General features: G+C 45.0%; 1 protein-coding gene across 1 annotated transcript in view; it reads right to left on the reverse strand.

Annotated features, from left to right (window-relative positions):
- The window catches only part of MGA (MAX dimerization protein MGA), a 734,728-nt gene that overhangs the window by 603,999 nt on the left and 106,470 nt on the right, over positions 1-24,259 (reverse strand). The window contains exon 4 of the mRNA XM_086937233.1: positions 16,468-16,555. Within this exon, the coding sequence (XP_086793359.1) occupies positions 16,468-16,555 (88 nt within the window). The remainder of the gene's footprint in view (positions 1-16,467; positions 16,556-24,259) is intronic.

Genomic DNA, 24,259 nt, shown 5'->3' on the forward strand with positions numbered 1-24,259 from the left:
CTCCTCCGCAGACTGAAACAATTGGTCAGGAAGAGTAGAACCACTCTTTATAGGACTCAACTGTATAAGAGGCACCCGTTTAAGCATGGAAGCAGTGACCACTGTGAAGGTGGTAGCCGTGGCTAAAGGACGGTGCAACGTCGACGAGCCCGTCGACGTGGTGGTGGAAAATCCAAAAGCAGGTTGAGGCGTCTGCGCCGTGTCCACGGACAAAGAATCCGTAACTGTAGACGGATGTGATTTTGCCTTCGTCAACGAAGATTTTTTCGCCGTCGACGTCGTAGAGCCTTGCTCGTCGGCGAAGATGGTTCCCGTCGACGAAGGTTGGGCCGTCGATGCTGTAATCTTGGTCGACGACGAGGAGCGCGCCGACGAATGACGCGTTGACGGTGGCTTCTTCGTCGACGGTGTTGATTTGATAGTCGTCTACGAGATCTTTAACCGCATCGCTGCTGCGGTGATTTTTGCGCTGTGCTGGCCCTTTGTGTACTACATTGTTCATGACGAGCTCAGCTCGTCATCAGCACACGCCACCCGTGGGTGATGACGAGCTGAGCTCGTCATCAGCATCGAAAGGGTTAAGATAGAAGTAATGGGTCTCAACTCATGGGTCGTCGACGACGAGGTGGACGTCGTCGACGTAGTCCTCGAAGACATTGAACATGTCGACGGGGAAACAGCATCCATGGATTTTGTCGTCGACGGACGCGTCGACGAGCCCGTCAACGAGCCAGTGCCCGTTTTTGAGGATGATGGCATGGCTTTAGACAGTGACGCCAGAGAGCCACGTCCCGTAGGCGTAATTGGAGGTAAATCCTGTGGGGAGACATCCTTAGAGATTTCCACAAGTCTACTTTTCTTGAGAAAAGGAGAAGGCACCTCCATCTCCGACCCATGCTTTTGAGAGGTCTTTGACTGGAAAGAAGAGACACTCTCAACCTCCGAGACCACAGTGTCAGTTATCTTCGGCTTCTGTAGCCACAGAAGGAGACGGGCCCTCTATCCCTTAAAGTTTTAGGTGGAAAAGAACGGCAGTACTTACAGTTCTTCACTTCATGGTCCGGGTAGAGACAGTAAATACATTTACTGTGTGGATCTTCATAAAAGAGACGCAATTTTCCACATGATGGACATGGTTTGAACAAAGATTTCCTTGAAGAAGACATCTGAGAAGAAAAACTGAGCAGAGCTCAGGGAGACTCCCTTCACACGACTTGCGGTAGAAAATCTGAGGACTTGGGCTTCTGAGGAGAAGGTTCAATAGGGAGCTACAGCCTGATTGGCTAGAATGTGGACCAATACATAATGACACTGACATGTTACTAAAGTGAGTTCTCCCTTAGGCTTTCTATGGGCCTATTCTGTTCTATGGTACTTTTAAACTTTAGATATTTTACTGCATTATATGTATGTGTATATGTAATTATGGTAATTTTCATGTATATATGCATATATTACTGCTATTCTATGTACCGTGGGACTCCAACTTCGACGACGGGGAATATTCAAGCATGTGAATCTATGAAAGACACCCCTAATACTGGAGAAGTTACTTACCTATAACAATCAGTTTGTAGTGCTGTACATTTACATCCTTTGTACACTACTGCCATTTAGTGTTAGGCTTGGAACGTTTTAACTAATTTTTCGACACAGTTGGTCTTTTGCTTCCACATGACTGGGGCTACTTCCCCTGACACTCACAATTCACCAGGACACAGACTCCATCTCATATAGTCTTTTTTCCACAGAGGGCAAACATTAGAGTAAACGCAAGAAGCAGTATTATGCCAGTGAAGTTAAGTAATATAGAAATAATATCTAGATTTGTACGCTGTCACACGTTACCATGCCTTCCGGCGGTGGGTAAGGGACATGTGATTTTACAGTCCTACGAGCAGCAAACAGATTTGCACAAGTAAGTAACTTTTTTTGTTTACAGCATATGTAGCTGTAGATCACATGCTCTGCACAGACTGAAAGGCAGTATGTGTTCCCTAAAGTGGTGGCCTATGCGTAGAAGAACGCCACTTAGGAAACTAGTGCTTTAGACACACTTTAGCCTACTTTGCACAATGGTCACTGAAAGAGGTGATAGTTGACCAGGCAGCAGCTTCACAAAGTACTGCTAATGGGTTATTTCATTGGAAAGACATAGTGGCCCTTATTTTATGTATGGAATGTGCTTTAGGTACAGGTGGTATGTACGCTTGATTTTAGAATAGCAGATTTGAATGCTTTCCACAATCCATCAGGCTATCCCTGACTTAGAGTGGGTTGTCATTTTGTGGCTGTACGAATGCAAAAACAGTTTTATTTTCCTAACATTGGCGTTTATCTGACATGCAGAGTAGGTAAAGCCCTTTCTGCTGCCAACTGTGGACCCAGAAAGAATGACGGCAAGTCGAAGGACTGGCTAACATGAAAAGGAGAGACAACTTTAGGCAAAATATGTGAACAGATTCTGATGACACCCTGTGCCTATGAAACTGAATAAAACATTCTTCCACTGGCAATGCTTGTAATTTACTCACTCTGCAAAGGAAGTGCTATTAACAAGAAAAACCACCTTCCAATACAAAAACTGTAGTGGACAAAAATGGAGAGGTTCTTCTTTAACCTTTTCGACTGGCTGTTTTGGAGGCAAGTGGTGAGGTAGCAAATAATGTCACTGACTTTGGCTTAAAAGGGCGGGTTGATCATACTAGAACAGTAGTAGACAAAGTGTTTCCATATGATCGCATAATATTTTTGAGGAGATTATTTTCTGGCTTGTTTTATCATTTGCTTGCACTTCTCTGGAAGATGTAAACATCCAAACTCTAAGACGTCAGGTGCCAAATCCCTAGATTCTGTGAATTTGGATCTGGACAGACCAGATGACCTTAGAGTAACATAAATTGTACAGCACCATGGGTACAATTAATATAAGTATCACACGTGCCTCTGGCATTTTCAGCTAAAATAAGTAAATAGCAGGAAAAAAGTATGCAAATAATCCTGACCAGCTAATCAAGATGGCACTGCCTAGGGACTGTGGGTGAAAGTAAACAGACACGTGGCTTTTTCAATCTGCAACCATGTATATGAAGAAAGGGTTAATAGGTGGCGTATCCCAATGGCGGAGGTAGTGCTGTGGCACTTGTGGGCCTATCTCCAATTCATCTGTTTGCTAATGACTTCGGTTTAGGAAATCTGAAAAGTTGGTGCATCTAGCCATGGGAGATTTTGCACCAGTAGATACACTTGAAAGAGGTATGGCCCAACGCTTTATCAGCTATGCAACCTGATAAAAGGTTCAGCAAATGCATGTCCCCTCACCAGTCTCTATAAATAATTTACTGGCATCATGTTTTATGTGGAATTAGCACTTCTTTGTGACAAATGTGAGATAAGTAACCCTGAGAGCTAACTGCATCTCTAGATGTTGCAGGATAATTACGTAGACGAGACCTTGTTGGGTGGACCACCAACCTTGGACTATGGGGTGTGACATGGGAGTGCCCACATCCTTCAGGGAGGCATCTATATTGATGGACACTTGAGGCTATGATTCAATTAATGACTAGCCCAGTAGCAGGTTCTTTGCATACCAGCATTTCAGTATGCACTGAACTCCACCAATATTGATCTTCCAAATCTCCAGTCACTTGAGACCAATGTCTGCAGCGAAAGGTTTTTGAAGAAGGCACGTTTGCAACCTGGAATATGACACCAAAGCAATGCAAGAATGTGGATTTCCACACCCCTGTCCATCCTTACCATCTCCAGCACCTTTGGGGTCACAACTGTGAAAGTATTTTCCAATGTCTGTTGGTCGTTACGAAGCATATAAGGTACAATCCTGTGAATGTTCTCTTATATCGGGACAATTGACTGGTGAAGCGGAAAAGGCTTCTTCAGTCCTTTGCTTACACTCTATAGACACTTGTAATTCTTCAGCAGCTTGGTTTCATGGTAAATGTGAAAAAAGATCAAACCTCTGCCCACCTTGATGCTTTTCTAGGAACCACACTTAGTACAGTCATAGCAAACCATATCCCAGTCCATTGAACACCAAGGCTTTCCACAGGCTACTTCCACTTAACCAGACTTTGCTACCTCTGACAGTGAGAGTGATTATGAATTTGCTAGGAATGATGACATCTGTGAGGCTGAGGGTTGACATATAATCTCCTTGCTGGAGAAGCGGGACCACATCCTGGAGTTTTATCATTTTTAAATGATGTGAAGTACCAGTTCTATACTCTGATGTTGAGAATTGGTAGAAGAGTTTTGGTTTGTAATTGGAATAAGGAAGTGCAGTAAGTTTACTTCAATGTCTGTCTGATTGTCCAGCACCATTTCAAGATCTTCTTTTTCAAACAACACTTGGACTTCATCTAACAGAAGGATGTAATGTCTTTTTTTTTTTTTTGGAAAACCTTTATTGATACTTCAACCAGTTACAAGTATGGGCCTACAACCACCAGGGCTGGCCGCTAATCAATATCATTTCAATCAAGCAATTAGAACCAGACTCGGCCTTCCGGGAGGCGAATACAGCACGACTTCAATTAAAACTGGCAGCATAGCATACTATACGAATAGCAGGATAATAAAGGTTCCATTTTACAATATAAGATAGAAGGATTAGGTGCCATACAATATCACAAAGGTGCATAAAGGGCGGGCAAAACAGTAGGAAGTCCACAGTTAGGTCGATATCATTCAAAACAGTGGCGCTGAGGCATACGATTCAGGATCAACAAGCATACAATTAATTTCGCACCAGTGGAGCGCCCGCCCGATGGTACTGAAGTACCGTGAAAGTATAGGCACAGATAAAAAGTCGACAATTGACAGAGGAATAGACCCACTACGCTGACCCGAAAAAGAAGAAACAAAAGAAAAGGCGAAGAGAGATAAGAAGAAAAAAGGCCATAGAAACAAATAGTAAAAAAAAAATTCCCCCCCTCCAACCCCCCACCCTGCACCTCTGCAGATGACTACAGCCTACCCCCCTAGCAGCGTGCCTGTCGCCCCGTAAATGAACCCGAAATATAGAAGAACAAAGGGGAAAAAAAGAAAAGGGAAAGAAAGAAGGGACTAAAACCCTGCCCAATAAGGGGAAATGGAGGAGGGCTGTGTCATACGCATTCCCGGACTCTCCCCCCCGTCTTAACGAAGAATCCCCCGCAATGTTAACACAATCAAGCGGACCACAAGAAAACAGTACATCAGAGGAAACAAGAAATCCCGCCCCGGACTCCAGTAACCAAATAAAGCAGTCCCGTTACCGATAAATCAAGATTGTGAAACCTCAAACAACAGTCTCAGCCTTGGCCCCGTCGATCAAATTTGCTGATCCCCTTCGATAAAGAGCGCCCCACCGTAAAATTGTCAAAGGTCAAACAGAAGTTGTCGAGACATAGTCTATTAGTCGAAGAAAGGATGGCAAGTCCCAAAGTAGACGCTCGAGTCCAACGATGCCCCTTCCCGACTCTAAGACCAGGCACTATCCCATCCGCCATCTTGATGGACCTGCTGGGAAGGGGGTGCGACACAGTCCCACACAGATCACAATTACGAGCAAACGTCTCCAAATCGGGAAAAGCAGTGAAATGTTCCGCCAATTGCAGTTCCAAAGATTCTGACTTTGTAGGTGCATCGCCAATCTCCACATGTTCGAACCGTTCCACTTCTGTAGGGGCATAGAAAGCTCCAAGCACCGGGTCAAATGGCATCGCTGGGCTAGCAATAGGGAAAGGAACAGGCCACCGGATCTCGGGCAGCAAGTCAGAGTCCGGTCCTGATCCTCTAAGTCCGTCCACCGCCAACATCAGATTCCAGGCCTGGGTCTTCATAGTCGCCTGAAGTGCCTCAAGGGCCGCCATCACTGACCGCAATGACAGGCCGCACTGGACCCGCTCCGCCGGGTTTCGCATAGCATCAAGCATATTGACCCCCCAAGGAGAGGTGCCTTCCCCGGGGTAAGATTAGGCGGAGCAAGAATGAACCGTGAGGGACCGATCGTCACTAGGCGTTAGTGCGCACCAAGTCTCCGATCCAACGGTACCGGCGCTACGAACGCCAGGCCCCCGGGTCTCGGACCCCCACACACACCACCTCGGGCATCACTTGTCTCCGCACCTCCGGTACAGTTCCAGGCAGCAGATCGGCAGCAAATCAATCATAAAGATGTCGGAAGTTCCGTGGACCGGACCCTGCCGCTCTCTCCGGTCCGCTGTTGTTCAACTAGGACCCGGCTAGACCAACACTTGAGACCCCAGCTTCCAGACTGGGCTAGGCCTCAAATTAAACCTCGACATAACTCCACTCCACCATGTCGGAAAATCCTCGGGATTGCGCCATCAGTTCGCAGAGTAGTTCATGCACCCGGGTATGGGCGAGAAACCAGGATATACGACAGGATCTTCGAGCGAGAGACGGGGGTCAGCGGAGCCGGGAAGCTATGCGGCCATCTTGCTTGCTGTCGTAGCTCCTCCCTCCAGGATGTAATGTCTTGAGTAATTCTGTACATGTGCAGTGGTTTATCTGGTGGGATTTTGTGGGAGGTGATGCAGTATACTTGAGTGAGGATAGAAAGCACCATCTGATCAGAAGGTAAGATTTGTAACTTATGGTGTGTTTGTGTCCTTTTTAGGTCACGCGCCTAGCATTGCAGTGCGCAGCACTGCTTGCGCAGCGCGAGGCCTCATGTAGGAGGTTCAGAAAGCTGAGCACACACTCGTGCGTGTGCTTTTGCCGGCTTTAATTGGCTTTTGCATGCTTTTTTTAAAAAAAGCCAGCACGCAATTGGGCAAAGGGGAGCGCATGTCCCGCCTTTGCTCCACCCTTTCCCATTCGTGTCTGTTACGCTCAGCAGTGCGCGTTCTCCTCGCTGCCGCGCTCCCTCTTCCCCGCTCCTCTGTGGTGCGCGCACACCACTGGTTCTCTTTTCTCTTTTTCTGTATGCAACAGTATACATTTATATATTTTTTTTTAAAGGGTTTCTGAAAAAAGAAAGTACAATTGTCAAATAAAATAACATTTTGCTGATAAATTAACTTTTCTTCCTTTGATCTATTTACACACTATTATAAAAAAGAGAACACACGAGGTTTCTTTCACATTCAGGCAACACAGCGCTCTCTTGCAAGCCTAATGGAAGTTTCCCTTTTACACGTCACCCTGGCCTAAAACTAAGCCAAAGCACATCAAGGAGGCATTTTGGTGTGCTAACGTGGGATATATCTCACCCCTCTGTCCTGCCAGACAACTCCCACACACCGGATTACTTCTCTCGGCACCAACCGCTTCTGCGATCTGCCATCTCTCTACCTAATGCACTACTCAGAGTCCCTAGTCTCAAGTGAAACTCACATGGTCCCCCAAATCACATTCCCCTCCTCCGTGAATCATTAGCTTTCAAAATAGGCTTCTTTCTTGACGACCACCTTCACATACACCACATTTTCACCTGGACTTGGTCTTCTACCTCCAATGCTCGAAGGGTAATTCTCAGCAGAGAGTCTTGCTATGAGACCACTTTACAACTCTGTAACAGGCGGGATCTTTTCATAAGTAAGCCCCCTTCAAGAAGACTATTTATATATTTTTAAATATCTGATATAGCACAAGCTTCACTGCAAGAATCAGCAAAGCAATTTTTTACTGTAGAAGAAGAAAATCAAACATTGGTTGCACAACAGAGAATAGTATGTGCATGTGGGATCTGGTTGAAATCAGTTTACAGAAATCAAGCAGGTGGGCTGGGGACATGCACTTGGGTCAGTATTATACAGGAGACTGTAGTTGGATCTTATGTCATGCATATTTTTGCACTGTAAAATTTACACTGCTTTACAGATATTTACAATCTTACATAAGCTTGCTCCTCAACGACAAGGGTGTACCGAAAATGACACCGAATTAAATGATAGGACTGCACTGGACGGTCTTGGGTTGACTAGGTAGCTGAAGGGCCAGCAATGAAGGAAATCTGTGCACCTGCACTGACCAGGTAGTCCGTGCACTGCTGGTACTTGTAGGCAGCCTCGAGGAGCGCCAACACTGGGAAATGGGCCAGTTTATGGGGCAGTATAAGGAACTCTTGAGCCAGCATTGACTGCCAGGAAACAGCTGATGGGTCAGCAACAGGCTCAGGAGCCGCAACAGGCAGGCAGTTAAATCAGCTGGCATTGCCAAAGAGTTCGCAAACAAGCAGTCGCCGCCAAAGATGGCCAGAACAGGGCCACCGATTTTGGGCTACATAGCCATATTGTAAATGCATCATCTTCAAGAAGTAGTCTGCCCAAATCATTTTGTAAAACAGTACATCTTTAGTGAGACCAAACCAAAAACTGGCTTACCCTGTTTTATTTGGAATTCAAATGCATTCTTTAGATGACTATGTCATTACAAGGTTTCAAAAACATGTCTAACTCTAACTGGCCCTCTCTCGAAATCAGAGCTAAACAGTGCCCAATGGCTGAGGGGAAAGAAACCTTGGCTTAAAAATCTCAAATAAGAAGATGTCAACTAATGTGAAAATTCATTTGAAACAGATGTGAACACACCTGGGTGCTCCTAGGGAGGGCAACGTGGAGAGTACACATGTAAGGGAAGACAGCAGGGCAAACATGGAGAACTGGCCAAAACACGTTCGGGTTTGACTAACCAGTAAAGGCGTGACGCTACCATCATTTTCTGCAGACCAACCATCCGATGCAGAGGATGGCCTTGTATTCTACAGAGTGATACAATAAATAGAAAGTGACACTTTAGTCTGCAAATGGACGTCGACCTGCCACTTTAAAACGCAGAAAGAAGATTAATGTATGGAATCTGCACTCACTTTAGAGAGGAGGACACAAGCTGTGGAACTGGCCCGCATTTTTTTTCGACCAGAAACACTTAAGTCAGTCATTTTACCTCTACATGCGAATAAACAGAGCTGTGATGTCTGCACTTGATTCTATGGAGAATGTAATCTCGAAGCAGAAACTTTATATCATAGAGAGATAGACAGCTCTGGAGCTGGCATTATTTTTTTTTAAACAAACGAGTGACCCGAACCTCGCTAATAGTGCTTTCTTCTATGGGCGTCAACAGAGGACAAAGGGATGAACTGGACCCTGAAAACACGCCTTTATTCTACAGCTGGCTGCACAGGGTTCTCAATGGAGCACTTCATTTCACATGAGGGCAAGCAAAACCTGAAAACAACATTTTATTCTACAGAGGAAGGAAGAGTGACTTGAAGAGACGACTTTACTCTACAGAGGAACAAATAGTGATTTAAAGGAAGCTTTTTATACCATAGACTCTAGAGGAACAACCCCGTCCTGAAAACAGAATTTTACTCTACAAGGGAGGAAAGAGACACGTAGACCGCACTTTATGAAACAACACTTTGGAGGCAGAATTTATTCAACAGATGAAAAAAGAGGTGTATTCTACAGGTCCTTTAAAGTCAAACATCATAGGGCCTTGCAGACACTTTATTTGCGAGAGAAACGAACCGCGGACTGCACATGCACTTATGCTACAGAAGGATGAACAGAGCCCATGCCTGGCAAGCATGGGCTCAGGGCGCTTGAGGACTTCTCCTGGACAGAAGTCTGACAAACTGGCTTTTCCACAGCATGCTTCAGGCACTGAAAAGTGCTAAGGGCACCTGGACTTCTACAACTATTTTGTACACAGTAGCAAGTATTTAGATGAAAACAAAAGCTTATAGAGAAAACATACTAGGGCAATGGAGCCCGCTGGCTAATCCTGTGATAAATGTTTCATAAAACAAGATATTGAAATAAATTCCCAGCTTACACAGATAGCATTTCTTTTTGTTCTCATGTGATTATACCTCTGCCCGGAGTTCCTTCTGATGCATAAGCCTCAACAATGTTTACCGCAGTTGCCTAAGGAAAATCCCCCACAGCTTGAAAATGTTTAATTTTTTCAGGGTCTTAGCATTAAAGCTCTATATGATTTGCTCTGTCTCTCTTGCTCTCTAGCACTGCACAGAGATGCAAAGCATGAGACAGGGAGAACACAGAGAGGATACGAGGGAACCACCAGTATAGCCTCTGGAGTGGATTGGGGATGAACTAACCCTTCACAGGAAGCGAGCAGGTTAACAAAGTTAGCACATGGAGTTTCACACAGCGAGTTCTGCAGGCTCTACTGGAAAGCTAGTGTTCGTCAAGAAACTCATGGGTCCAGCAAATGGGTATCCATAGGAGTCTAACAGGATTAGACATAGCAATCGATGGTCATGTCTACAGTACGAGATGGTCCCAGAATTCAGAAAACCTGGTTTTAAATACCGGCGTGTGCGTGTTTCTTATTCTCCTTTCTGAGAGTGCGGTGGATGAATCGGCTCTCTGGTGTCAGTCACTTTTTTTTTCCTCGCTCCCCTTTGCCTCCTTCCTCATTTAAATGAGTTAAAAGCCCCGCCCTCGTCAAGACTCGAAACTTTATAAGTTGGCATTTAAGGAGAGACTGGGAGCTTTGCTAAGAGTTCCAGGCAATCGCTGGAGGAAGGGAAGGAATTTACAAAAAAAAGCACCAGTGGAAAAGGGGAAGCTGGATCCTGTGGCCGACACCCCACCCACCTCAACCCCAACACTGTTATTTTCTTATTTATTTAGAGATATATATATATATTGTATTTTTTAAGTTATTGTTTAAGAGTAAAATTAACGCAGACATGTCCACGGCCTTGATGTCGGCCCCATCTTCGACCTCAGCGAAGTTTTATGCAAGGTAAACAGAACTTTAAATGCACTTTGATCCCTAAACCTAGGATTTTTGTTTCATCTTAAACTGGACTGAGGGGTTTTACCGTTCTGTTTTTTATGTTAGCAGCGTGGACATTCCGCCCACGACACATCTACAGGAAGTTAGGTGTTTATATATACAACTATATGTCGCCTTTCTAAGCACTGTAAATGACTTGGTTGTCTTAACTCATAATGGTATAGGAGCCGGATTTCTTTGTGATACACAAACCATTTAAAAGTATCTTAAGACGTATAGACTGATACGGTCTGTGTCATACCTGAAATAAACAAGCATTTGCAATGCAGCATGTCTTGCATTACTAAATGTTTCAGTTATTGGCGTTGTATTATTATCAGCAACACTAATAGCTCAAACGTTTACTAATGCGAGACCTATTGCATTGCAAATGCTTGTTTAATATTTTCTTGCATCTCATCAACTTGAGCACAGAGCCTATGTTCTCAATCAAACAGCAAACCAATTACATGCTGTTGTACTTTTGAAATAAAAAAACACAGATACCCTTAAGCAGGCATCTGATCTGTTCAAGATACAAGTTAATTTTCCATAAGGGAGTATTCACTCCAGGTAAATCATATTGAATGTTTGCACTAGAGATGCTTTTCCCTTCTCTACTTCATTGCTGTCTCTTTAGTAGGTGTCAAGGAGTGTTCCACGATTTCACTCCACTGATGTTTGTTGATTCAGGCAGAGAGAACGCCAGTGTTGTGTGGCGGCTCCCAGTGTAACTTTACATGCAGCATCAATTTTTTTGCTTTCGGAGATGTATCTCGAGTGCCATGCGTAAGTATTCTATTACATGCACTACCAAAGACTCTGGTGGCACATATCCCATAATAAAATTAATTAGTCCTACGTGACAGCTTCATCTCTTTCAACCCTATGGGTGAGCACCCTAGGCTTAATAGGGTCCTTAGATCATGGCTTTAGATCATGGCCATTTTATAAGGCGATGTTGCTTTTGCAATGACTTAATCATAGCCCGAGGTGTCTTATTGCAGTGAGGCACTTAAGGCAAAGGTCTTCAAACTAGCGGGTGGGTCCCCCTTGGGGGCCTTAAGTGATCTCAGGGGGGCCGCCAGGCTCTGACCAATAGAAGCATTATGCTTTTTTAAGTGATAAAAAATGAGCGGCAGTAAGCCACTTTGTAATGGGCTATAACTAACAACTGTTATACTTTATATTCTGACTGGGAATATGTGTAAAAGGGGTTACATAACTTAACGGCAATGTTTAGATATGTTTAGACATATTTAAACATTGCCAATTTAACAGATTGTGTAAAAATGAGGGGGGCCTGATTATGTCTCTTTTTAACACGGGGTGCAGCATTTAGAAGAACACTGATTTAGAGGATATATATCCAAGTCTGTGTTAGCTTGAGGATCTACCCTATAATTTTATATCTCCAACTGGTAATCTGGGTCATCTATATCCTTATCTTCTGGCAATGTGTGTGGTTCTTGGTCTCTCTCTGAAATTGCATGTATGTCTAGTGACAAACGTGGAGGAGGAGTGTGTAACACTGTGCCAGGTTTGTTCTTCCCTGCAATAGAGTAAGCCCGAAATTCCTCTGAAACTTACTCCTCAGATGTTTGCTTCTTTATCCTTGGGGCATCTTTAGTCGAGGAAGGGGGGGTTGTGCTAGTACCTGCCCAGGTGGGGGTCCCAGCGTACATTGCGCACTGCTTAGTACCCAATTGTTAACTGTCTTATCAGGTTGTTCACAGTTTTCTGAAGGAGATGCTGGTGTAGTGGGCATTAAAGAGGGCTCAACTTCAAAGCCTATTTCAGACAGTAGTTTGCCATAAAGAATGATGTCTTGAGGACACACATAACCAGATAAAAGAAAAGAAAACAAGCACTGGCGTTGCCAATAGGTCTCGCATTAGGAAAGTTTGAGCTATTGGTTTTGTAAATGACTATGCCCTTTATGTTTTAAAAATGATAAAAAAATAAAAGGCATTGTTATTTGCAATAGTAATGGCTCCAACTTTCCTACTGCGATACCTATTGGGAACGTGAGTGGTGTAGCGTGTGTGAGTGGCGTTGCGTGTGTAATTGGCGTTGCATGTGTGATTGGCGTTGCGTGTGTGAGTGGCGTTGCCTGTGTGTGTGGCGTTGCCTGTGTGAGTGGCATTGCCTGTGTGAGTGGCGTTGCATTTTTTATTGTTGTTGCATGTGTGAGTTCCGTGTCATGTGTGAGTGGCGTTGCATGTGTGTGTTGCATGCGTGTGCGAGTGGCGTTGCATGTGTGAGTGGCGTTGCATGTGTGAGTGGCGTTGCATGTGTGTGTTGCATGCGTGTGCGAGTGGCGTTGCATGTGTGAGTGGCGTTGCATGGGTGAGTGGCGTTGCATGGGTGAGTGGCGTTGCGTGGGTGAGTGGCGTTGCGTGGGTGAGTGGCGTTGCGTGGTTGAGTGGCGTTGCGTGGTTGAGTGGCGTTGCGTGGTTGACTGGCGTTGCATGTGTGAGTGGCGTTGCATGTGTGAGTGGCGTTGCATGTGTGAGTGTTGTTGCGTGGCTGAGTGTTGTTGCGTGGCTGAGTGTTGTTGCGTGGCTGAGTGTTGTTGCGTGGCTGAGTGTTGTTGCGTGGCTGAGTGGCGTTGCATGTGTGATTTGCGTTGCGTGTTAGAGTGGCGTTGCGTGTTAGAGTGGCGTTGCGTGTTAGAGTGGCGTTGCGTGTTAGAGTGGCGTTGCGTGTTAGAGTGGCGTTGCGTGTTAGAGTGGCGTCGCGTGTTAGAGTGGCGTCGCGTGTTAGAGTGGCGTCGCGTGTTAGAGTGGCGTCGCGTGTTAGAGTGGCGTCGCGTGTTAGAGTGGCGTCGCGTGTTAGAGTGGCGTCGCGTGTTAGAGTGGCGTCGCGTGTTAGAGTGGCGTCGCGTGTTAGAGTGGCGTCGCGTGTTAGAGTGGCGTCGCGTGTTAGAGTGGCGTCGCGTGTTAGAGTGGCGTTGCGTGTTAGAGTGGCGTTGCGTGTTAGAGTGGCGTTGCGTGTTAGAGTGGCGTTGCATGGTTGAGTGGCGTTGCATGGTGGAGTGGCGTTGCATGGTGGAGTGGCGTTGCATGGTGGAGTGGCGTTGCATGGTGGAGTGGCGTTGCATGGTGGAGTGGCGTTGCATGTGTGAGTGGCGTTGCATGTGTGAGTGGCGTTGCATGTGTGAGTGGCGTTGCATGTGTGAGTGGCGTTGCATGTGTGAGTGGCGTTGCATGTGTGAGTGGCGTTGCATGTGTGAGTGGCATTGCATGTGTGACTGGCGTTACATGTGCGAGTGGCATTGCATGTGTGTGTGGAGTTTCGTTGTTGAGTGGCGTATAATAAAAAAAAACGGAGGGAGAAATGAAGGGAAAAAAATAAAAAAAGGCTAATGGAAATTAAGGATATACATTAAAAAGCGTGGTATCCATTTGAAATCAGATGAAAGGTTTAGTGTCTGATAAATATTAGTCTTCAGGCGCATAGAGAAAGACCCCACGAATGTTAATATTAATACCACACGAATTAAATCTGTAAAGATGAACAAACTGGTTGTCTGCAGCATTGAGCGTGCCCGACAGCGCTTTAAGACCCTTTAAAAGATATCCAGGCACAGTGCAGTGATTTTTTTAATCTGCTCGACCCCGGCACGTGGTGAATCTGGCTGTCGGGATTTGCCGGGATGCCAGTCCAGTCTATGAAGCGTTTCCAGGAACCACGAGAGAGGAGGGAGATTCTGGAAGCTGAGGGCAAGCAGCAGAGAGCAGTCACCAGGAAGAGGCGTGAGGTGGGCCGAGGGGAGCATGGAGTGGAGGGGGTGAGAATACTGGGTAAGTTGAGGGCGAGAGAGGAGAGGAGTGAATGCGGGAGTCGGCTTGATAGAGGGCAGAAGGGGATTGAAGAGGATGAGGGGAAAAAAGGAAATAGGTTTGGCAGGACAGAGGAGAGTAAGACATTAAAAAACAAGGCAGAGAAGGGGAGGGGGGAGGAGAAATCCGACACGGCGGGCATGGGAGGGGGCCAACGGCAATGAGAGTGTGAAGCAGCAGGGGCCTGGGGGAAGCTGGCTGGGGAGGGAGAGGAGAAGTGAACAGATGTCCGTGAGGTGTGGGAGGAGTGCCTGATGCCGGATGGGGGTGGGAGAGCCTGGGAATGCGAGAGGCTGGGCTTGCATGCGATGCCTGGGGGAAGACGTCAATAATTCAATCGCAAAATTGAATGTTGTAACAAAAACAGACCAGGGTAGAATTACAGAAGGGATTAACACCCCCTCTGAAAATGGTAGGTGAGAAGGGGATGCTGCTTAATGAACATGACTGTACGATCTTGCATTAAGGTCAGAGCTTGGTGGAACTGACTGTAAAGTGAGCACACACACCAGAAATCACTACGGATGCAGATATGAAACAGATCAAGCTTAACAGGAAACGGCCAACACTGTGGAGGAATAATGAAAGAGTGCTTTTGTTGCACTGGCTCAAGGCGGTGCTGACATTCTGTAACACATGCAACAGAATCAAAACACGCTTCTGAGATAAAAAAAAATAATACAGGAAGATACAAACGTGTAAGGAATGACGAGGTGCCTGAATATTTAGATACAGCGCACTCAAACTTACCACATCACATGGTGGACATGATTTAGCAGTTTGGATCGATAACATCGGCCATGATGAGCAGATATGAGCATGTTATAAAGAGCACCACCCTGAAAGACGACCAAGTACCGAAACAGGCCTGCACAACGTGCTGAGGCCGAGTAAAATATAAACAAGAGTGGAAGGGTTGAGGAGAGCGAAAGTGAGCAAAGCAGAAGCCATGTGACGGAGCTGGGTTGTGTTGTTGGGACAGGCTCGGCAGTGCGGCAAGGCTGTGATTGCGTGGAGAGAGAGGGGAGGTGCTGGTGTGGGAGGGGGGGAGGTGCTGGTGTGGGAGGGGGAGGCTGTGATTGCGTGGAGAGAGAGGGGAGGTGCTGGTGTGGGAGGGGGGAGGTGCTGGTGTGGGAGGGGGAGGCTGTGATTGCGTGGAGAGAGAGGGGAGGTGCTGGTGTGGGAGGGGGGAGTTGCTGGTGTGGGAGGAGTGCTGCTAGGGGAGGAGAAGCCTGATGCCGGATGGGGGCGGGAGAGGCTGGGCTTGCATGCGATGCGCGTGCATGTTCACGTGAACTTCATGAAAACCGCGGGGCTGAAAGCCCTTTGGTTTGAAGATGTTTTCGCCACATGAATTCTCGCTCCGCTTGATGCGCTTGCGCACATCGATAGGTCGCGTGACCTAAAAATCTGAGATGCAGTCAGAGTCCTGGTGCATTGAGAGTTTTAGGTATCACAAGTCACCTTGAAAATGAAATCATTTTTTCAAAGAAAAACAAGCTGTAATGTTTTGAGCCCAATACCGAAGGGCAGGAATGTGTAGTATATGAGATCTACAGATGCTCATTCTGCAAACCTATTTCAGTCTCAAACAAATACTTCGTGCTCACCAGTTTTTCCCTTGCTTTTTTTTTAATTTACTGTTTATTTGGAGAAATTATAGGATGACAAATTAACAATGCTGACCACAAATAATGCACATATGTTACTACTTAATGATAAGGTGAGATTAAGCTTCTAGAAGTCAACAGCAATACGATAGGTTATGTGTGTTGGTCTTCCATTGTTTCCATTATAGTCCTTCCACCTCTTTAATTATGTAAAATTGCAGCAATACCTGTATTTTCAAAAGCTGAGGAGGTGAGGGCGCTTTGAAGTTCTTTTCCTACAGCTGGTACGTCCACTGTGTGTATGTCAAGAGCTTCCTTGAAAAGAAAATAATTAACTTAAGATGCTTGGTTATCGGATTTTAAATGGTCAACCTAAACAAACATCAGAATGGCTGTGCAAATCAAAATCTGTCAAATGAGAGAAATTCACATAGTGCACCTATGTGCTAACTTCAAAGGTGTATTGAATTAGGTCTAATAAACGATGCAAAGTATGCAAATAGGCTAACTCAGACAAACACGATAATAAGAACTACCACAATACAGACGAACAGCCACCAATATGGTTGAATTACGCGAGCACATTTCACATAAATACTTAGATCACTTTAGTTGTGAAAATATGTAATCTAAATTCCTAAAAGAAAAAAAAACTAGCCTTCACATCAGGTGACTGGTACGCAACGTGCTGCTTTCCAAATGGCAAATCTGTTGTTTCACTATCAGCTAATTCAACCATTCAGTGCATTTACAAGTTTCATTTCAAGTTATGAACTCAAGGGGTAACAACCACATTCTCCAAGTGTTTAATTGTGCACTGATAAATGTTAAATTCAAATAGAAAATATGTAGTGCCTGCTTTAAAACAACAGAGAATGAATACACTTGATCATTTTTTAAATAGTTATCTTTATCAACTTTTAATATGTTTTGTAAGGATGTAGCCAATACAAGTAAGTAGCCTTACAAGAGTAATTACTCCACACAGAGAACATAGAATTTAGCAAACGAAATGCATAGAACGCCACCACATTAATAAAAAAGCTTCTACTGTTATGTTGAGCGTTTTAAGAAAAATAAATGAGGCTTAAGCTCTGTTTGCCTTATTGAAGTCGATTTCAGAATAACAGTGAGTTCCTGTTCCAAAATCTGATAATTGAGGTTTATCAGTATGTACAATAAAAAAAAAAATATGTTTAGACTATACCAAGGAGTTTAAAACACACAGGTGTGACAATATAAAATGGAGTTAAAATTAGATTAGAGCAACAAGACACCATTACACATTAAAAAATAATTATTCATTGCCTCCAAAAATCAACGCTACCTTCCATCTGCGATACATTTACAGGCAAATCTATGAATTTAACAATGAAAGTACAGACCTTGCAAACTTAACAAATATGCATACACAACCGTATCTATTAAGTACCGGTTAAACACTGCATTTAAGAGCCAAACTCTCCTGGAAATTAATTTATAATAAATACAAAAGGAATGTGTTAAATATTTTTGACCCGGTATGCAAAAGCAACAGACTAACTAACGTTTTGTAAACATTTTATTGCAGTAATGGAGAAGGTAGAGTAGATACTTATATAGAATGTTTTCAGTCATAGGTACTGTTAAATATCTGGAAGGAGCTACACTAAAAGAAAGAACTGACTAAGATCCTACTTTATTAATCAGCAATGACTGAAAATTAAGATAAAAGCTTTTCATCTAAGGAAATAGCTCGGTTTTAAATTCAAGAATGACGTTATCATAAACTATTTAACAGCAAGTTCGTAATGAGTAATTTAGTTATAAACATAGCAAGTAAAAAGGCAGTAAACTTAGTAAAAAAGATCATTAAATGGGAGCCCTTACTATAATTTAACGTCTTACCTAAGGGGGCTGTGTGAAGCATAAGCTATTAGGTGGCTGGGATACAACCATAGCGACATGCAGAAATATATTTTCTGGTATCGCTGTAAAAACAATATGGTCATGTTTTTGTTATATTAACAAAAAACACCAGAGCACATCATATTTGAGTTACTCTCATTCTCCGTGCAATCCACACTCTTCTTCAATCAATGTTCTTGTATTAGAAAATTCCCAAACAATATATTAAGGAGCCATGATGTGCAGGTCGTTAGTAGCAAATCCACTTTGTTTTACTAAAGGGCACAGCTCAGAACTCCCTGATCACCCCCCCCCCTATTCCGACCCCCGCCCGCCCCCAGCACCAATTGTAAGCAGAGAGGTATGTCGGAAAGGAGAACATCTTTACTTTTCCAATGCCAACTCTCTCTACTGGATACCATATCGCAGCAGGAAGGAGATCCCAAGAATGGATCCTGGCAACAGACTACCAAAAGAAAGAAGGAAAAAAAAGAAGGGTTGGGGTGTTTAAATGGAGCACACTATACATCAGGGATGCTTTTTTTCTTTAAATAAAGGGGTGAGGACCAAGCTATCATGGCAGCACCTCATCCCAAAAGCCCAAACAATCTACCTGCATCCCAGGGAAGGATAGGGAGATGTGCCTCAATTTGTCCCCACCAGAGACGTTTTTCAAAAGAATGAGTGGAGGACAGCTTGGCCTGACTTCAGGTCGCACCCCCACTTAAAGAACATACAGGCGGCAGGGATGAATAAATTCCACTGCCTGTGTTCCATAAAGGAGCAGAAAGATTATATGGTGTCCGAATGTAAGACCCAAATGCCAAGACCACTTCTTTCCAGATCATTAGAGACCCTGTCTAGGTCTGGACTTCTAAGCGACAGCCAAATGCATCTGTGGTCTTGTTTTGCTTCCACTAAGTAACTGGACTGAAATTAATGCTTTGTAAGTGAAAGATTTGGGACCAACTCCAGTGAGCTTTTTGTCCTACTTGACCGGAAGATTGGAGGTGAACCCTCCAGTCTGGACCTCTAAGGAGACAAAAAAAACTGTCTGGAGCTCGTGACTGCCCATTCTCTTTCCCACGTTTTTCTCTGGATGTCTGATAGGCATCCCCTCTTCCTTAGGAGTAGTCACATGGGGTAAACACCACAATCTGGGGGTCTGAAAGCCTAGGAGTGAGCAAGGTATAGAGTGGGATTAGTCCCATTCTGGCATCAGGCAGCAACCCAATTCCTTGTACCTAGACAATTTTTCTGTCCTCCTTTGGGAGAGTGGACATTAACCACTAACCTGCCGTTTCAATGGGGCTGAAAGCGGTCTGGGAAAAAGTAAGAAAAGTAATGGGGTGGAACACGACAATCTTCGCATCACGCCCCACCCTAGGTAATATTTCTGCTGGCAGATAGAAGTAAAATGAACATGTTGTCTTCTAACCGCAGATTTCGTACTTTTTGAACACTCCACACGTGTTAACTTCGACCCAGAAAATCTTAAGCAGAACCTCTGCATGCCAAAAGGTGGCGATAAGCAGCACTGTGCCATTGTTGGGCCGCCCCGGTAGTGAAGCGCTGGCCCTATGCAAGTGTCACCAATGTGTGTGGACATCAATTGCTTACTGAACTGTCCGTGCCCGCAAATGTGCAATCCAAACTTCCGATTGATAGTTACTAGTCTGCAAATCTTTAACTGGGACCTTTTTAACTAGTACAGTCCAGTTCACAGTACGGAGAGGATGAGAGGGCTGGTGAGGAATCTGCGGATAAGAGTCTCTACCAAAAACAATGTTACCGAAGGTAAGTAACTTGCTCTGATAGGAACTTTCAACTGCAGATCCCTCACCTTCTTCATAGATATCAAAGCAGTACCTTCCACATTGTGGGTCTCTGAACTGACTCAAATCAAAAAGCCCTGCTGGACCGAAAGGGAAAAGTTCTCCTCTCCATGACTCAATTGTCCAGATAACAGTGCTGTGTGCACATATGGAGGGGTGCCCACATCTCAACCTGGCAAATGTCCAGGGAAGGCACCCCACATGCCAAAACAGTGATACCAGCCTTGGCACCAGTAGAGTGAGCCTGTAAGCCCTCTGGGGGCTTATTTTTGGTCAATGAGTAGCATATAATGCACAGCAAGGCCCAGGGAGAGATGGTCCTCCTCTGCAGAGCCTTGTTCCAGAGAATCCGATAAAGAGTGGATCATCCATCCACTAATCACTGGTATGATCCTCATCGAAACTAATAGCACTTTTTGCAGATAATCAATGGATTTCCTACTCCGAATTAGAAGATTGAGGTGGAGCAAAGAGTGCCGCAATAGTGATATTCTCTCCAACATGAATTATTCACCACCTACGAAAGCTGGAGGGAAAAGTGTGTTGATGAAGAGGGCTTGTACATCAATCATCCGCTGTGTCAAAGATAAGGCTATGAGAAAAGCTGTTCTGAGGATAAGCTACCAAAGAGGGCACCTGTGGAGTGGTTCAAAGAGAGCACACATGAAGAATGTAAGAACCAAGATTAAATCCCATTCAATCAATCAGAAGATTTGTAGAGCACTTCTTGTCACCCAGGAGGGAACCCAGGCATTTGTGCATAATAAATGGAGAAACCTACTGTAAACTCTTAGGAAAATGCATCATTATAGGTGTTTTAAACAAAGAAGTCTAATCCAACAACCACCAAAAGGGAGAAAGAGCAACATGTACCCTTTAATGGTGCCCAATACAAACCATTGCTAGGCTACGGACAACACTAACAACAGTACAGAGAACAGCTTAGCATAAAGTGTGTCACTCTCCTTGCTAGCCCACCAAGCCACAAACATATCGCAATGGCAGGTGTATACAGATTTAGCTGAGGAATGCCTGGTTGCCAAGGTGACAACAACTTCAGGAGAAAGATAAAAAGCGCTCAACTGCCTCTGCTCAATGCAAAGCATGGAGGTGGAGTATGCCCAAGTTTCAATGCAGAACTCTGCTCTGCTGCTGCAGCAGGAGATACTCCCGAAGATGTAACCTAATCGGAGGACAGATGCTTACGCCCAGGAGTTCTGGATACCACTCTCTCTATACCCAATCCGGTGCCACTATAATAACTTGGGCCCAGACTGTCCTGATCGTCTTTAGAATTCTAAGAAGTAAAGGTACCGGCAGAAAAGCGTACAGCAGCTTCAAGTTCTAATCTACGCAGAATGCGTCTTCAAACAAGAGACTCATCTGAAACTCCAACGCACACAAATGTGGACATTGCATGTTCTCAGTTGTGGTGAAAAGATAAAGCCACAGTTTTTCCCATTTGCGGAAGACTCCATGCACCACCTTCGCATGTAAGTGCAATTAGTCATCTGCAAGTTGTTGATAGCAGACTTTGCTCGCCCTGATTTCTAACAATCCTACAAGGTGGCACACCAAGAAAATCTCCTGCTATTCCAGAGGTGCAATGCCTCCTGGCACAGAGTCTACTACCTCATCCCACTCGGTTTGTTGCAGTACCACATGGTGTTGTAAGTGAGCACCTGTATTAGCTTCCCCCTGAAGAAGAAAAGCTTTTAACGCCAAGTGGATGGCTTGGAGCTCTGGAAAGCTGATGAGAAGGCGAGTCTCCACTGCAGACCAGAGGCCTCTATTTCCACTCCTACCATGTTGACGCTTCAACCCAGGAGCAAGGCATTAGTCACCGCTGTCAGCTCCAGGCGAGGTAGGAGTGGTTTGTTGTTGATCCAATAAGGGTCTAACAGCTACCTCTGGAGACATTTTACAGTCTCCTCCAAAAACTGGACTTGATCCGAGAGATCTCCCTGGTGCAGTGCCCAATGAGATATCAGAACCCAAGAAAGGAGAAAACGGCACTGTGTCTAGAATAGCTCCAATGAAGGGGAGCGTTTGAGAAGGAGTCAGCGCCAACATCCAGTCTCCAGGGTTGAGGGCACACAGAACCTGGGCCAATGTGGGCATTTTGAAAGTTCCACAGAAAGGCATTAAGAGGAAAAAAATCTAATATGGAATGGAGGTTCCCGTCCTTTTTTGACACCAGAAAATAGGAAAAACAACCACTGCCAACTTCTTAAGTCGGAACCCTCTCTAAGGCTCCTTTGGCCAAAGGAGCCTGCACTTCCTGCTACGAGATAGACAGACCTCCCTCCAGCCGGAATGAGGATAGTGGAAGGTACGCTGACATTTTGAAAAATGGTAAGGCGCAAACCTGCGAAATAATTTTTCAGCCACCCTGGTAGAAAATGTTAGATCCTCCCTCTGAGACGGCACGTTTAAAAGGCTTAGAGGATGCGGCAACTGGGGGCACAGAACACTGGGCTTCACGATGTCCCTGTTGTCCCTTCCAGTGACCACAACTGCCAAGCTTAGTGGGGTGAGTGCTGTACTGGCTGGGATTTTTGGCGGTACTGAAAACCCCTACCATAGCCACAGAGGAGGCAAAAGTGCTGAGGCGTCTGGTGATGACCCAAGGAACCGCAGGCAAACCACATGTGGGTCAGTTAAAGGCATTTGTTTGGGACTTTGTCACAGGATTTGAAACCTCTAGATTTGAAAGGTCAAATATTCCCTTACCCACCGTAGAATTCTTCGAGAAATTGTCTCAATAACACAAAGGGTAGTGAGCAGAGCAGTTGCTCTTGGTCCACGTCTGTTGGCACTGTAAGAAAGGACTTAAGAGTCCACCCGCTCGTTGTGGACAGCTGGCATGTTTTCCACTCGCAAGGAGTTGTGGTTGGCAAGGAGCCATTCCCAAATCTGTTGAGCTTGAGGGGAAAGCGCACAAGATTCTACGCTGCCTTGCTTTTGGAGGTAAAACATTGTTGTAGTATTGTCCATCCTGACGAGTACAGCAAACCATTGATCTGAGGCAGGAAGGCCTTCAGACCCAGGTATACTGCTTTGAGTTCCCGAATGTTTGTGGAACTCCGGCTCTTGTTTGGATCATTTGCGGTGAATCTGTAATTCTTTACGGTGAGTCTCCCATCAGTCCATCGATACGTCTGAGGTCATCAGCAGCTACGGCATAGAATGAATGAATGCAAAAGGTTTTCGTTGACCATCCCCAGGACATCGCAGCTCTTATTGATGCTGAACTGTGAACCTGGTCATTGAATGAACCTTGCGATTGAATCCAAGGTCGCATGTGGAGATGGCAACAGGGGATTAGCAGGAAGCAAGAGGACATCACCCCCAACATGTACTCGTATTATCTCACAGAAACAAACATTTTTGTTGAAAGAAGCCTTGTCGTACCCTGAATACGCAATATTCTCTCGAGTGGGAATGGCTTTGCCGAGATCTGTGTTGAGACATGCACCCAGAAAAATCAGCGATTTGGCTGGAATAATGGACAATTTTTCCAGGCTGATGTGAAGACCTGGAGACTGGAAGAGATTCCGACAGGTTCTTGTTGAAACTTCTGCCACCTGAAAAGTTGGAGCTTTTATGAGTCAGTCGCCCAGGTAGGGAAACACCTGGGAACCTGAATGTCTTAGGAAAACTGCTATTGGTGCCATGCACCTGGTGAAAACCCTGGGAACGGATTTCAAACTGAATGAAAGCACTTTGAATTGGTAATGACCCTGCCACTTCGAACCCGAGAAATATTCAGTGATGGGGCTGGATAGGAACATGAAAACAGACATTCAGGAAATTGAGAGAAGCAAGATAATCCCCTTTTTCCATGATATGAAGAATCTCCTGGAGAGAAAGCATCCCGATTGTTTCTTGATGAACTTGTTCAGCATTCTGAGGTCCATGACCTGCCTCCATTTTCCCATCTTCTTTCTGATGAGGAAGAAGTGAGAATAAAACACCCGATTGCATTGGCTGAGGGGTACTTCCTCTATGGCCTGCTTGAGAAGGAGTGACTTTATCTACATTTTGAGACACGGAAGGTGACGGAGTGGAACATTTGGAGGATGCTGAATGAATTCCAGGGTGAGGCTGTGCTGGAAGACATTTAAAACTCATTAGTCTGAAGAAATGGAGCTCCATTTCAGAAAGAATTTGGAGATGGAATTGGTGGCAGGGTACTGACCAATTTCATTGCCTCCTATTGGAGTCCTGGGATTTTCCAGCAGATTGTTGCCTCCTGCATCCTGTTGGTGTAGAATAGGACTGAGCAGAGTTGGAT

Source organism: Lissotriton vulgaris, chromosome 9, assembly GCF_964263255.1.
Source record: "Lissotriton vulgaris chromosome 9, aLisVul1.2, whole genome shotgun sequence".
Classification (NCBI taxonomy): Eukaryota; Metazoa; Chordata; class Amphibia; order Caudata; family Salamandridae; genus Lissotriton; species Lissotriton vulgaris.